Raw genomic sequence first — 16,224 nt, forward strand, 5'->3', positions numbered from 1 at the left:
AGTGACGCTGTCCGAAGTCGAGGCATTCTCAGCCGATGGGGACACATCCTTGTGTTCTCTAGGGCTCGCGAAGCGGAACTGGCTGAATTTTTAAGTGCGGCACACTTTAGCAGGCTAGGCGACTTGTTTCGTTCGGCTATATTATGTATTTAGGTCACAACCAACTAGCCCAAATTCCAGCTCTAGCCTAGATTCAACTCGGAACTTTTTCGTTGCAGATTCGCACGGTGTTCCTGGTGTGGCTCCCGTGGCTTCTGCGCATGGAGCCTCCGGGCCAGAAGGCGAACAGGCGCAGCCTCTTCCTCAACAGCAAGATGAAAGAGCTCGAGCTGAAGGAGCGCTCATCGCGGAGTCTGCTGGCCAACGTGCTGGACATCGACGACGACTTCCGCACGGCCAACAGCGCCGCCGCCGCCGCCGACTGCCACGGGTCTCGGACCCCGTTCCTGGGCGGTGGCGGCGGGGCGTCCACGGTGCACGCTTGCGTCCACTCGTCGCGTGAACTGAACTTGATCTTGCGCGAGCTGCGCTTCATCACGAGCCGCATGCGCAAGGACGAGCAAGAGCGGGAGGTCGTTGGCGAGTGGAAGTTCGCGGCCATGGTCGTCGACCGCTGCTGCCTCATCATCTTCTCCCTGTTCACCATCATCTCCACCTGCGCCTGCCTCTTCTCGGCGCCCCATCTGGTCGCCTAGCGCACCCTGCTTCTAGGACAGCACTTTCACCGCCACCAGCTTCCTCCACCGGTGGCCGGCGGCCTTCCTCTCGGAGAGCTTGTTCGCTACGTTCTTTTGCGCGAGCCCTGCTTGTTAGAGCGCGGCTTCCGAGATTGGTTGCTGGAGCCAATCTCGAAGGCCACAATCTCATTGCGCGGGCTCGTGCGGCAGAACGTGGCTTGTGAAGAATTCCAGGTGACGTCTTTGGTGCAGCATCCCGTGAAGTCCTGTCCACGTCCCCACGCCATCGCGTGCGAAGAGATTCAGCGCGAAACACGTACGACGCGAAGACTTCGTACCGCACTGACCCTTACTGCGGGGAGGAGGAAGATACGTGGAGGTCGCAGGAGCTAGTTTTTTTTTTTAAGTCTCAACTCATGTGCCAATCACGAGCCGCCATTTGTGCGAAAGCGTTGGACCATCTCGGAGGATCTGGTAGCACCGTCCGAAGCTGGTGCCTTGGCCGTCGCTTTCATTCTATATAGGATAAAATAACTGCACGTATGGCTGCCAAACTGTTTGAAGGGTCAAGCGAACTCGTCAACCGAACCCAACGAAGGAAGAAAAGCACCGGATCTTCCCTCTACGAGCTTCGTGATTGTGAGATGCCCGCCATGATGCGACGCCTCTCGTTACTTGCCTGTCCACCGTCATGGACGGCTCGTCGGAGTTGGATAAGCCACGAGCGCACCGCCATCTTGCCAGTCCTTTCTTTCGTCGGTGAATGGTGCGTATGAGTAAAAAAAAAATAGGGACAATTTTGTGTGCTGGGCTGCATAAACTTGTCTGTGAGCGCGTACATGCCAAAACAGAGACCATCGTAGGACTGCGTATTGTTTCCACAGTGTTCGTTTACCTGTTGTCCTGCTCGAAGTGGCTGTTCTGAAATACCAAGGTGGACTTCTCTAATCATAGACCAGTTTTTTCGTGTCTAGCCACCTGCCACCGTGAACACCGTAGCATGATTTGGCAATACCCGTTTGGGCAAGGTCCGTCTGGGCTTCGCGAAATGGGAGCACATGGAGTGTACTTTTGGCCCTGTTCCCAGCGTCTACAATGAGCGCATGCCCGTGACTGTTGTAAAGCACGGTATCTCTCCATGGTGTTAGCTCACTGTGGACGTTTCGGTGCTTCGAAAAATAGTTTTCCGGTGATCGCCAACGGGTCGAGAGCTTTAGCTCCTAAAACTCTGAAATGCACTGAGATGCACGGAAATGTCGAAGAAAGCGCGCTGCCGGCTAATGCTAATAATGTTGAAAATAATAACCATGTTTTAAAAGTCGCGCGAGTTTATATCACCCACCTCGACGGCTGATGTTGTCTTGTTAGCAAGTTAAGCAGTTACAAATAGAGGAAGCTTGTTTTACGCCTTACTGCGAAATAACTAGTATAAGATGGGAGGCACCTAAGATCGACTACTTCTGTAATACTGTAGACCAAGCAAAAAAAAAGTAAGTGCTCATTCAGCACGCTACTTTAGCATATCATAGAAAAAGCTTGAAGTTATCTCGATCGCACAGTCGTTATGATTTGCCTTTCTTTGAAATATTATTCGGTGACGCGTTGACTGCAATTATTTAAGTTTTTTTTAATTTTTGTCTCTGACCTTTTTACACACATTATGGTGTAGGAAACAGTAAAGCTCTGCGTTTAAGACATCAAGAATCTATCTTTAAGAATATAGCTCGGCGGAGGCTATTGATATTAACAGTAGTTTGCGTACTATTAAAGGCTGCAGCTGGCTACATACAACCGTTATTTATAAACGTTGACAGAAAATTTTTCACGTCATTCCCAAATATTCAGGGTACGCACACTTATTCAGCGGGAGCGCAACAACATATCAGCGTCACCATAGTTTAATATGCAGTCGCGTTCAACGTTCGTGATCAATAATGTGGAAGGAATGACATTGGGCAAAATATGCGGCAACACGTGCCAAAACTCCGGACATCGCTTCTCGGCTTGTTTAGTGTTCGATTCGATATGCTTCATTTGACCTAGATTCTGTGCGATGGTCTCACGGAGTTGTCATCGCATTTTTTTTTCGGTAATCCGTGTATGAAAAATAAATGAGCCAATTAGGGCGAATATTGCGTTATAGATGGAGGCGCGTCGTCTGATAGACGGGTCAATGAATCCAAATTGCCGTTATGGGTCCTCAATGAAGATATCGTCGAGTGCAAACACATCGTCATTCGTGGAGCAGAGCTAATCGTCCGCTGCACTCTAGAAAAAAAAACGAAAGCCTCCTTCTTTTTTGTTTTCGCCGCATGTGTAACTATCGCATGCATACTTATTTTCAAAGAAACACATTAGCCCTCTTCTGGAGAGTCATGCGTCCAACGACTCTCCAAAACAGAGTTAACGGGCCTCTTTCGAGAGAGTTGTGTATGTTAGATTCATATACGTGGCAAGGAAAGGGCAAAGGAATACCTCCCCTTGCCCCCCAAGAGCGCACGGTTGATTTTGCGTGGAGAAAAGCTATCCAAGCGTGAGCTAACGGTAGTGTCTGGAATCTCACGCTTAGGAAGAATGACGCGTCTATGTTTCCAGCAGCGTCAAAATTCATGCGAAAAAGAAACGTTCCTTCAATTTCTGGGAGCCGTCTCTCAAAGGGACAGACGTGTATGGCTCAGTGGGAATAGTGATAAGAATAGTTAAAACAATAGTACTCAGTAGTTCTGTGAGATATTAATGTTACAGTCTCTGAGTAAGAAAGAAGGATAACTTTCACAAAGATGCCAACTAAGGCGGACAAAACTGCTTTGTTTCCTGTGGTTAGCTTGTTCGCGCATACGTTTTCTTCGCGCATACATTAGCTTGTTCGCGCATACTTTTTTATGTACTCTCGAGTACTGCGTCAATCAGAGTGCATCCCTCACGACGTTCATACAGGAGTCTAAGACAGTGAAAATTCGTGTTCCCACCATTCGTGGCAATTTTGATCCTAAAACCTTGAACTTAACCTGCACCGCGGTAACCTTAAAACGCAACGTAATCGATCCCATCATTCAGCGTTCAATAGATACATGGCAGCTTTGCGGAATAAGCAACGCTCGGTGCGGTGATACAATGCATAAAACCACGCCTAATGTAGACTTCTATTTGCTCCAGTGAGTTACATGCATGGTCGCTAGATCGCTTGCCTAAAGAGTATACCTGCGCTGATCTCAAGTATTCCTGGTGTTTCTATAGGCATCTTCGTGGCAGTATGCTGTATCATAGCGACCGAGTTTCCTGTTGCACGGCTAACACAAGAATTAGTATGTGGGTTCGCTTTTACGGTGGCTGGCTATTCACCACGAGGTCGTTTAAAGAATGAAGACAGCGTCCACAGGAAGGCTATGAATTGTGCATATGTACAACGTGTGTAGCCCTATATGACAACATACACGTAATCATGTTTCTGTGGGTGGACATCATCAATGCTTCTGTGATACAACGTTGTGTTGTTCCATGTGCGCGCCCGATAAACGACGTTTATTCGTCGTTTCCCACGCGCCCTTCCCTTAGGAAAAATGACTTGCGCCCACTCTACGCGTGAGCCGGTCTTGTCCTCTCTGATGCCTGTTTCCGTGTTCATTCCCAACACCGTGTTTAAATCACGTGACGCCATACGAGACAGCTATATTGCAGTGTGACATCTTCATGTAACGGTCACGTCGACGGCGTTCAGGTCTCTCTTTTTCTTATGTGTGATCAACTTCTACAAGAAGCAGCGATGAATGTGCCATCTCTGAATGCCATGGCAGCGTACTGATCATTCATCCGTTGCTGTGCACCAAGCGCTTGCCATCTAATCTCGCCTTAGTGAATTCCACCTTTCTTGTCTTGATCCCGATACCAGATCTACTGACGTCATTTTGATGTGCGAGACATGTTTTCGCTTGTCGTGATTTTGTTCAACGTTTTCTGTGATGCGCCGGCCCGATTTTCTTTCCCTTCGCCTGTGGCTGAAACTCATCGCTTCCTCATCATCAAGTTGGAGACCAAGACTCTGTAGACTACGAAAAGGTTGAAGTCACGTGCTGTACATACGTTGAGAAGCTGTGTAACACTAGTCTATAACATATATATGAACGTTAAGCCAAATTTTTGAGAATTTCTATATGTAGCCCAATCTTCCAAACACTCCAGTTGATATTTCTTGTTATGTTAAAAGCACTTTGCTTTTTTTTTTCTTCTCAGCCCTTGCACCTGTGCGTAACACCTGCTCGTTGACAGCAGTATCTTCAAGATGTCAAGAAGTAGGGAAGCGAAAGGGGAAAAGGACGTAAAGAGACTTGAATGTACTGAGCTGGAATCATTGAGTACTTGGTCGAAGCGAAGCAAACTGAGGAAACGACGCCGGGCTCTCATGTGCCGCACGCGAGCGTTAGGATGACTGAGTTGCACAACCTAAAAGAAAATGGTAGCTCCACCCACAGTGGTCATGTCACAAAGAATTTGCTCAATTGCATGTGTTAAGAAAAAAGTGTTTAACGATCCAGTGTTGATGGTACTCTAGTATGGGAGAGCAGTGAGACGTCCCACTCCAATAGCCTTTTGTGTTTAGAAGGTGGTAACGATTTTGAGCACTCGGTACTCTACTATGGGAAAGCCAAAAGTCGTCCCGTGAGCCTCATATTTCATGTGAGTCCATGAGAGGCCCACGGACGGCTTCATTTCATTTTCACATTTCACATTTCATCCCGTGGGCCTCACTACATTTTGTGACGTCAATCACATCTATATAGCGCTTTCAAGATATTTGACTTTCTCTTACAGATACATATTTGTATCGCTGGTTTTAGGTCGGAAACTCGAAAATCCTGGTTGATTTTGTCAGAAAATCTTACATCCACCCTCAACCAAATCTAACGCTCAAGTATAGCTTTAAATCATTTATATTCATGGTATTCACATCAACTGTAAAAAAACACAAACTACGGTTCAAGCGGGAACCAGCTGGCATGATTGTTTTTCATGGCTGAATAGCCGGCGCGTCGTGGCTCTGTGGGTAGAGCTGACATTTTGTTCTTACGCCTAACCACATGTACGCGCTACAGCGCGTCAGCGCGTGGAGTTCTCTTCCTATTCGTGCCATTTCATTTAGCTGTGCAGACAGAGGTCAAGCAACTACACGTAGCATCGCGCCCTCTCCCTCCATAGGAACGTGACGCGACGCTTAGTCTACACGCCCCGCTTGGACGTGTCATAATGGGTACGTGTGGTAAGGGCTTTAAGTTGTAACCGAGTCTAACTGCAAGCACTCACTCACCGCGAACACAAACAGCTTCATCAACGAAGCACACCGACCTAGTAAATGGAGCGACTGAATGTGCGTGTGATTTAGTATGTATCCTCAAAAGTGGAGCCATTTATTACTGTGCTCACTCTCACTTTTAGTTAAAGCTAGCATGGCACATCGTTACGGGCCCCAGTTTTTGCCTAAATGTCTCGCGTCGTCTCTGTCGATTCACTGAGGGGCGTGCGTGAACGAAATAACCGACTCTCGCAGCGAACAACTTCTGTTTAGTTGCATCAATCTTTGCAAATACTGCTCCTCTACCTTGCTTGTAAATCGCACGTCTCTCTCTCTCTCTCTTGTCTTCGTTCTCTCTCTCTCTCTGTCTTCAGTGTCGCTCAGAGCAGCCTCGGACCTCAACGTATTTTCTCCTTGTCGTCTATACAAGCCACTTATTTTATGCCTGTGGGCTTCGCCATCCCGAACACTGGGCTGTCAACGTGCAAGTAACCTTTCTGTTCAGGACTCAACAAGTTAGTGATAATCAGTTCCTCTCTTTCTGCCGTACGTTGCATCCTTTCGCCTTAAGTTTGTATTCCCGGAAATTTTGGTTTACACACTATTTTGCGATCTACCTTACCGCTGTGTATGCGCTTTTTATAAATCCTCAATCCTCCTTAGCCGCAAAGCAAAATACAAAATTGCGGTGTTGCTGACTTGCATGCCTCTCGTCTTTCTCTTGATGTTCACGACAGAATGTGACGTTAAGCTGGTAAACGAGCTACCACTACCAGGCAACACAATATTTAATAATGATTAAAAAAGATTACATTTCAAGAAAAAAAAAATCTGGACATCTTGACAGTTGGACGACATTCAAAGCAATAGCCTAAACTAATGTACGACTTGTTTTATCGGTGCTTATTTGCCTGAACAGCTTGTAACCAGCTTGCGATGCTTTTTACGCTAGAATCCGCACAACGAAACCGAAGAGGCCAACTATTTACAGCCTTACAACGCTCACGACAAAATCATCACGGTCTTCCCGCAGCTTTCCCGCTCTTGAAACTCGCGCCCTTCCATGTCGACGGCCCAGCGTTCGCAGACGATGGCGGCGTCCGCCGAAGTACCCCCGGTGTCTGCGACCTCGTTTTTAACGTGTGTCCTCCGTCTTTTTGCGAAGCTAACACAAAAGCTCAATGGAGTCGCGCTGCGCTGAGAATGCGGCGCAGGCAGTGGCATCGTTCGCTCTCCCTTGGCCGCTGCCGTCAGCCCGCTGAGTTTCAACCTCGAAGCGTCTTCTCACCACCGCAGAGTTTCCTAACAACATACTAAAACTAAATGGGCCGCTAGTGCCTGTGGGAGCTTCAACGCGTCGCACTTCAGACAGCATAGGAATGATAGGCGGCTCACGGATTTGTGTAAGTTCCGTTCTTTCGACACCGTGTAGCCTGTTGCCGCTTTGTCGTCAGGCGAAGTTCAGCAAATTTTCAGCCGTTTCACTTCACCTCATTAGCCTTCTGAGGCCCGCCCGTCAAAATCGGCTTGTGAAGTTCACGATAAGGTCTTTCACTCGAAAAAAAAATGCCAAATCATAACAATAAACAATGCCAAAAGTGCGTTCAAAACAGCGAGCATGATGATTAGGCAAAACCCATCACTACCCATAATTCCGACGGTATAGATGAACGATCACAGCGCCGGAGTTCCCTCTAGTAAATATTCTAGGAAACTCTATGGTAAACGCTACGAAAGGGACAGACCATGTGAAGCAGTGGGATTCGCGTTGTTTTACTTGTTACTACCTATTAGCGGTTTCCGATCACCGGCGGAGTCATACGAACAAAAAAAAAAAGAAAGCGTAAGATCGGTGTTTCTTTTTACATTGTTTTGGGACAAAAAAAAACACCGTTCTTACTCGCTTTTTTTTTTGAGGGAATGGGTTGGTGTTGTCCACGCAGGCAAAGAAAAAAAAGAGGAAAAAACTACTGCATGCTGCCCCCTGGTGCTTACATCATCACACAGCTCAGCCTTGACGGCGCAGTCATGTGGCAGCGTTGCAGCAAGCGTGCAACCTTCGGCAGTGAAATACTGCAGCGTTTAAGAGGAAATAACTATTATTCACGCCTTCCTTTATTTCTTTGTGTCATACGTCACGAAACAAAGCGCTCTCCACTAGAATTTCAGGGTCGCCTTTTTGTAACAATTCATTTTATGTTGACCATCCAGTGCGTGAGCCGATTTTCGGCGAGAACTTGGCTGCGCAATGACGTTCGAGCCAACAAAGAAATGTGAGAAGAGTACGAAATTCGAAGAATTGTTGCGAGATGCGGTGGATATTGCACTCGCATTAATATTGCAGAAGAAAATCGAGTGTTCCAGGGGCTTTTTTTTTGTTGTTGTTGTAAAGTTAGCCAGCAGACAGTTCAGCTGAGCAAAGCAAGGAAGGCCGGTATTAGTTATTTTCTGAAGGGCAGCGTAATGACTTTGATGCAAAATGAAAGGAACTCAAGTGGAGGAAAAATGACCCTGTCGTCACTTTCTCGCCGCAGATTCCACCAATGGGTGATCTTGTTGCCTACTTTAGTTACTTTCATTTTGCATCGAAACCATTGCATTTCAATTACAGGAACGATAAATAATGTCCCCTACGTTTGCTTAGCTCAAGTGTCTGTTGGTTTCGCAATGATATTAAGCACATGAGATTGCAGCTCCAATAAGCAGAAGCCGGGAGGCACGTCAGCAATACACAGGTTTTGGAGATGACAGTGATTACGAAGAACAGAGAAAACGACAACAAACGAAAGGGGGAAGAAGGTAATGGAAACGTAGAAACGGGTAATCTCAACCAACTCACAGTTATCCCAGAATTTGATGACAGCGATTCTATCGAAGAGCCGTTAGGAACCCCTGGTACGATTCAGCGACCAGCCAATTTGGTGACGAAATCTATCACGTGCGCCATCGCGGTGTAAAGAAACGCGAAAAGTGGAAAGCGTGGCTTTCAACACAGTCGAACTGTGACATGCCTATACCGTCGCTAGGCGAATGTGTGCTTTCAGTCGTCGTCACCGTAGCGCTACAATGCTGCAATCTTGTACAATACAGAGCGATTTTAAAGCAATCGTGCGAGCGTCGACCCGCCTAGCGTTCCATGGTGCCTATAGCGGTATGTTTCGGTACAGGGAAAATCAAAATTACGCAATCTTCTTTCCCTCGTTCGCTGTACCATGGTGCAACAATCGCCCCTGCGGCGAACTCTACCCCGTTTCTATCTATTTTAAGCTTCCCGTTGGCTGCTATCAAGTGTGTATTTAGTTGGCCCTTACCTCCGATGACACTAAGAAAAGTTGACGGGAAAGATGTGGTAAAGCTCACACTTGGCGCAGCTTCAACTGAAGGACTTACAAATTGCACAATATATCGCAATGTCATAAAGGCAAAAATTAAAGTGCGCTTTCCTTATACAGCAGGGATCGTAGATTAAGAAACAGTGAAAACAGCGAGCAAAGCTTGCCTGATAACTTCCTCGATATGCGCCGTGGTAATATAGTTATTGGTCAACGCTAGCGCGATAACTTTCAAATCGCACTCGACTGCACCCGATAACGTTTAGCACAGCTTGCCTGTTTCAAGTATCAGACGTGACTCGAAAATCATGAGCACTCATGGTGCGCTACCGCCAGTCGGCGCAAGCTTCGGCGACGCCCGTTGAAAGCACGCATTCGCCCAGCGACAGTCCAGGTATGTCGGAGTCGTCCTGCGCCGAAAGTATAACGCTTTTTCTCGTTTATTTCTATCGCCGTGGTACACACGTGTCCCAATCGGTCACGTTGTCTGTCCCTTTCTGAGCGTGTCGTTCGTGCGGGGTGCGCCCCGAGCGTCTTGCGCTGGGCCCACGAAGCAGCGGCCACGGGGAAGGACGAGCCACCGCGGCAGGCGTGCAGCTAGGCACCTGGAGTACAAACCCCGCGCTCGATGTCGCCGGCGTCGACGTGCACAGCGGTCCTTTTGCTCCTCTATCCTTCGTATGCATCTGTATACTCTAATAGCAATGCTGGTTTGTCCCACGGCCTAACGCTGTTATTATTCTGTAGTTCTTGCGTAGTTCTTCTACTTCTATAGAAAAACTTGTTCCTGGGCCTGGCATGGCGCCTCAGATTGCTAAACATGTCTCACTGGCGCAAGGTATGAAACCCTTTTCTGTCCTTTCTTCACGTTTCAAGCATTGCGCCCAAACTAACGTGTTTAGGAAACGCTCTTATTCGATAGGGCTGTAAAACTTTCTTTCATTTTATTTTTTGCCCCGTCTAACAACCAACCGAGATTGCACTTCCAATTAAAAAAGTCATCGTAAAAAAAAGAAACAAAAGAGGGCAGTACTTTTGAACAGCAAGGTCTGTATTTTTAATATGCCATTGCACTGTGATTACTTGTAAGACAAGATTTTCGCCAATTCTGCTGCTGGTCATAACCCTGGCGAAAGAGATGGGCTAATGAGAAATACTTGAATGACCACTGTTTACAAAAGCTTATTCTTATGCTCGGGTTGTTTTTGAGAGCAAGTTTCAACCAAACTTAACGTTGCGTATATAATCAGTGATGACGGATGGCCAGTGGATTAATGCCGTAAGAGTGATAAGTTTTGTGAATAATACATTTGTTGCGCACCAAAGTAATCGTTAACATTGTTAACTTCATGCAATAATGGAGTCTGTTACCTTTCCTTTCTTGTGTTTAAATGAGGTACAAGTTTAGGGGAACATGTAAGCTTGAAGTCATATGAAATCCTCGGAATACGAGGTGTAGAAGAAGCCAACGTTTCGACATGCTGTCTTTTCCTCTTCAGGGCTGCCTCCAGGTTGCACAGAGTGCCGCAATGAAGGCGGAAACTAGGTTGCAACTTAGTAACCTTGAAATAAATCAGACCGCCTGTTGAAATGCGTCCCAAGGCGTTCAAAGGTATTCAAATGTGTTCCATCTTGTGTTCCATGAGTTGTTCATTTTCTTTCTCACGTTTATTTGCCGTATTATGTTGTCAACAGCGAAAACTTTGTTTGCCCCTATGAACGACTTGAAATTCGTCGGCCGTGGCACACACCAGCTCCCCTCATGAATGACAAAAGAAGTTCACAACTCGTACCTCCCGGGCGTTTGTTTCCTGGCAACTCGTCTCCATTATGTCAACCACAGAACACTCCAATCACATTGGGAGTCAGCCCACGCGTCAAGTTCACGTCGGTGCGCCTATAGCATCGGCCTCCCCTCCTATTCATTGTCGCTGTGTGCTTAGGATGACGTTGCGTAATTGTTTGCTATACCAAAAGAGGCGAATGATAAGCTGTGCCACGACGTATACACACGTGTCATGAAAATGACTTACGAATAAGCTCTTTGTGTGGTTAGGTTGTGGCACTCTCTGTGACGTCCTTTGTCTATCGAAGTTACGGAGAAAGAACTCAAGTCCGTATGCGTAAGTTAGTGTAAAACGTACAGTCAACAACAAAAACTCACGGATCACGCTAGCACGCGCTAAACTGTCTGTCCGGGAAATCAGATGGTTCGCCACCTGCAGTCGACCGCGGTGCTGTTCCGGAAATGGGTTGTCTTGTTATTCGCTGGCATATCAATTTTATACTGCCGCGCTGTTGATTGTTCGCTTCTTTCACGCCAAGCAGCCATCTCCAGAGAGGACGTCAAACTTCTATTTCGATGGCAATATCACGGTAATCACGGCTTGCCTCGATTGCCTTTGCCGTTGGGCAGTTTATCAGCATAACTGTTGATACAAGTTACCCTGATAGACTGCTCTGGGTGCGTTGGGTCGACTGCCGAAGAGCCTGCCACTTTAACAGAGAAAGGTCAAACAAAAATATCTGAGCTCGGTGGTATATTATACAGGACATTAGTTAAGGGAAGAATGAAATTTCGGTGTGGTGCTGTTGCTTTCCATCGTCATTGACGTAGCGGAAACGTCTAGAAGAGGCTTTTGGCCATGTGCTTGCGTAGTTCGTGAGTTTTTGTGGTTTACTATATACGCCGACTGCGTAAAAGACAGACCAAGACAGACCACTGCGTTCGGCCCTTTCCCGGTGAAACGTATTCTTCGTTCCCTCACCTATCCTCGCTCATGCGACAATTGGTTGGCAAAACACAGACCGCGTGACTGTGTTTTTTGTGTTTCGAGTGGCGTCACCGGGCGTAATGTTCATTCTACAATGTGTTTGCTATCGTTTCCGCTGGCTTTTTCAGAAACATAAGAACCATTTCACCTCACAAAATAATCCCATCTGTCAGCGATTGGAAGTTTCAGAGCATGCGTGGTCATGTTTTCTTTTTGTCGGGTGCGATTCTAGTTCGTTGTTTGGTGTGGCGTGCGTTCAGTTGTGGAGGCTGAACAGTTTTCAGTCAGGAGTGTGTGTTCGTGTGCGAGTATCCCAGCGTCTGTTTTAGAATGTAAAGCGAGAAGTTATTCCTGTGACTATATTATCCACTTCCAGGTTCCGAGGTTGACCAAAGCTTCAATATTCCTATTCCTTTATTTACTAGTTTTTTTATGACTGAAGTCGCGCAACGTTCGAGTTGTGCGAAGTTCTTCGTGCGAATGCGTGCAACTCATAAGTGACGTCATAAGTGACGCTGTGCAAACAAAACATAAGCGGATGGTCTGATGGTTGCACAAAGGCTGCTAATTCTGACGACTGTTCTCTTTTTTTGTTTTTTTTGTCGTTTCTCTATCAGTAGTGTTAAGGTGATAATTCATTTTTGAGTAGGACTATTTGCAAATCTTGTAAACACCTGGCAGCTGGTGATTGGTTGACTTGCAAATGTTTCTTAAGGCTAGTGAAAATGTCGTCGTGTTGCACCCGCTATTTCGCAATGGCGTGTTTTCTTCCCTAATAATTGTTGTTGGTATTTTTGTTGGGATTTTGTGTTGCTCCACGTGCTTTTCGCAGATTGCTCAATTCAGTATCAGACTAGAGATTGCCCTCGAATTGAGTTACACGAAGCACCCATGTTTTTCTCAACATTTTCGGCAGTTATCAAAGTAACAAATGGTAATTGAGTTGTGTTCGAGTCACAACAGACCACCAAACTAAAAGGGCACGAGTAAGACATCTCACGAACGAATACGCAAGACATCATAATATCTGCGTACAATTGCTCACACCAATGACCACTTAAAAATGGAACTCCCTTTAACGTCAAGGATTGGCCATCTAGTTCCCAACCATTTTGCAAACTAAATTGTCTAGTCTATAGCGTTGGTCCAAACAAAACGCCGAGACTTCAGACACATCGTGTCGAAAACTTGCTGCAAAATTATGATATTTTTTTAATCTATGCTAATTCTCATAGCCATATTTTGCGATTATGCCGTGTTATGTTTTTGTGCGTAGCCGCTTCGCAGGCACAGCCAGGCCTAGAAACAATATTCTTTTTTTCTTACGAGTGAAACAGGGACACCCATCTCACGAGGACACACAACGCCAAATGTGATTTTCATGACCACTAAATGAAATCACATTTCCGTCAGTTTTTCTTTCGTAGCAACGAATTGTTGTTTGATGTCTTCGTATAGCAAATGCAAAACATATTGGGCGTCTTCATTTGGGTCATCCAACTTCAATAACGTATGCTAAAGATGCTGAATGAAAAGTTCCTTCGAAGCGGCATCAATTTTCCATTATCAATGCTTATTTAAAAAGGGGGAGGGGATGAGAGAATCGCCTATCATCCCCGTAGTGGACAATCATCTCCGGGTGTCCACCATTTGTTTCCTCATTACCACCGCCTTTTATCACCATCATTTAGAGTGTGCTGTTTTCTGTAACGAAAGAAACACGACAAAGGAGGGTAACACTTGTCCGAGTACTGCTATTGTTTGGTGATAGCTGCTTGCTTAGTGGAATGCTTTCACTGTGGACGCAGAAGTGAATAAACGGGAAAGAACATGGCGTCCCGTTTGAAGGCTCCCGGTTTTCCCTAATGATCTCTCTTCATACAAGACTGCCCGTGTCGTCCTTCTCCAGGCTATTGTGTCTCGCGGCGCGGTTGCCATGGTTTCCCGTTTTATCCACCGCTAAACTCACGTACACTTGCGAGAGGTGTTGTTCCATACAGTGAGTGGTTGTTTGCATGTTTTGTTGTTGTTCTTGTTTTCGCTGGCAACACAATGGGATTGCACGCGATAGGTTAGCGCTGCCGCACAATCTCCAGCGACTGCGCGAGTAGATTGTTGAGGTAAGAGTCCATATAGTGAGTGCATGAGAGGAGAACACGCGCTGAAACCGGCGTTGTAAGCCGGCGCTTCAAATTTCAGCGAGCACGCGTTATTAGGGTAGGCTGCGTAAAGTTGAAAAGCTTTTCAGCGCAAAAGTTTAACGCTGATGTCGCGTTGCTGGAAGCCTGGCACTGTGAGTACTGGAATGGCCCCATGTTCTCGGTTAATAATGAGAACTGGTTTTCTCGGAACGCAGTAGACTATGCTCGTTAAGTAGCTTCTCTTCTCCTACGTGTATTCACTTTAGTTGAGAGTACTTATAGGCCGTTTTCCGCTAAATAAATTGGTGATACCTTGTACTGCAATGCTGCGTGCAACACGTCTGGTGAGGATTCCGACTGCGCCAGTCGAGTATCACGGTTACTTGTTGACAGTTCTGCTCTGATACTCGCTTGGCAAGTCTCTAAAGTATGCGTAAATTGTGTGAGGTATTGGTGTAGATTGTCCATTAGGAAAGTGAGCATGCTTTTGCATTGGTGGTGCCTGCTCTATAGATGAGTCTAATTCCAGCAGCTGTGGCATGCAAATGATAGATCTCCATAAATATCCGACTGAATAAGTAAGATAGGAGATTCTTGGCAGATGTAGCACCTATTCACAATCAAACAAAGCAAGGTCATAATATTCCTCCTGCTCTCAACTACCACGATGCGTTTAGATAACCCTAGCGAAGCCGTATAATTAGGCAGTTTGATTGCTCTGGAGTCTCACTGTACACTCTTAACTTTCACAGCTTCTTCAAGAAACGTATAATAAGTGAACTGCTTTTGTTTCCGCAGCATATGATTTCAACAGACCAACCCTCACACTGTGTATCATGCTAGAACGGTGTTCACTGACAAGCAAACACTGAGACGCGATTAGTATGCGTCTAATATTGCATCTAACTTGTGGAGTAGAGTTAGACCCTTGGGGCCAAGAAAAAAAGTTTTTTTTGTATCTTGGTAAGTGTCTCTTAGAAAAGTGGTTTAAAGTCATGGCGAGCCGTCTCACAATATGCCTACTCTCCTCTCTAAAGTTTTCGCTGGTAGGCGAGCAGTTTCGCTAGCTAGGCATGACGAACTTCTCAAAAAGAAAAAAATCAATATGGCAGTATGTTGGCCGGAAAACGTTAGCCTAATAGATTAGTAATTAGCCTATGTTTGCCGGGAACAGAGGAAGAGTTCGAATTGTTCCTCTCGTGGGGTTCAGAGTTCTTCTGTCTGGCACTGCTGACAGCGAATCTATTGGCAGCTTGCTGTGAATGCAAGGAATGAATAGCGTGGTGTGCTCTGTATGAGGGCGTCTGTGGGTGCGGAAGCGGAGAGGTCTGCAGGAGTGTGTGAACTGGTGATCCCTGACTTGGAAATTCGCTGGCATTATTAGAAACACTGACCATTCCCTCTAGACGTCCACTATGATTTGTGTATGTACTATGTACACAATGCTCACCCACCACGAGTCGTAGCCTAAAACAAACGTGTGCGCGCGAGAATGTGTGTGTATTTGTCCGTGAGATTTCGACGAAATCTTTCTTTTCATTTTCTTTCCCCTTGTTCAAGGTGAGTTGTACCTTGGCTTCATTTACACTCAATGTGTGTTGGAACCGTTACGGGAAAAAGTGACCGAATAAAGAAGAATGATGTTTTGTTTTCACGTGTGCCAATTCTTTTTTATTTTTTTAGTTGCAGACATATTAAAGTTAATACACTACCATTGTGATAAAAAACCAAGTGTAGCCCACCTATAAGCGTGGGTGTTGGTATTGGTGGTTGCTATCTATCTGTAGGTTTATACACTTAACGACTTATCGGCTTGTAGGTTCATACAGGTATGTTATCTTACTATGTATGGTAAAACACAAACCCCCATGCAAGGAATAGCGATTTTTGCGTAGATGTTGCAAGCACAGTATAAGTAGTAGTAGTGCTAGTAGCAGTAGTAATAGTAGTGTTAGTAGTACAAATTGACATTCCAAGATACAGAAAACTGCAAATGAACTCTCCTATCGCTTT

The 16,224-nt window shown here is 46.0% G+C and overlaps 1 protein-coding gene across 2 annotated transcripts in view; it reads left to right on the forward strand.

The window, feature by feature from the left end:
• The window catches only part of LOC119181506 (nicotinic acetylcholine receptor alpha6), a 342,354-nt gene extending 326,489 nt beyond the window's left edge, over window positions 1–15,865 (forward strand). For both annotated transcript variants that reach the window (XM_075888955.1, XM_037432764.2), the window contains one exon: window positions 219–15,865. In XM_075888955.1, the coding sequence (XP_075745070.1) occupies window positions 219–695 (477 nt within the window). In that variant the 3' untranslated portion in view covers window positions 696–15,865. The remainder of the gene's footprint in view (window positions 1–218) is intronic.
• The last annotated feature ends 359 nt before the right edge of the window (window positions 15,866–16,224 follow it).

This window comes from Rhipicephalus microplus, chromosome 3 (genome assembly GCF_043290135.1).
Source record: "Rhipicephalus microplus isolate Deutch F79 chromosome 3, USDA_Rmic, whole genome shotgun sequence".
Classification (NCBI taxonomy): Eukaryota; Metazoa; Arthropoda; class Arachnida; order Ixodida; family Ixodidae; genus Rhipicephalus; species Rhipicephalus microplus.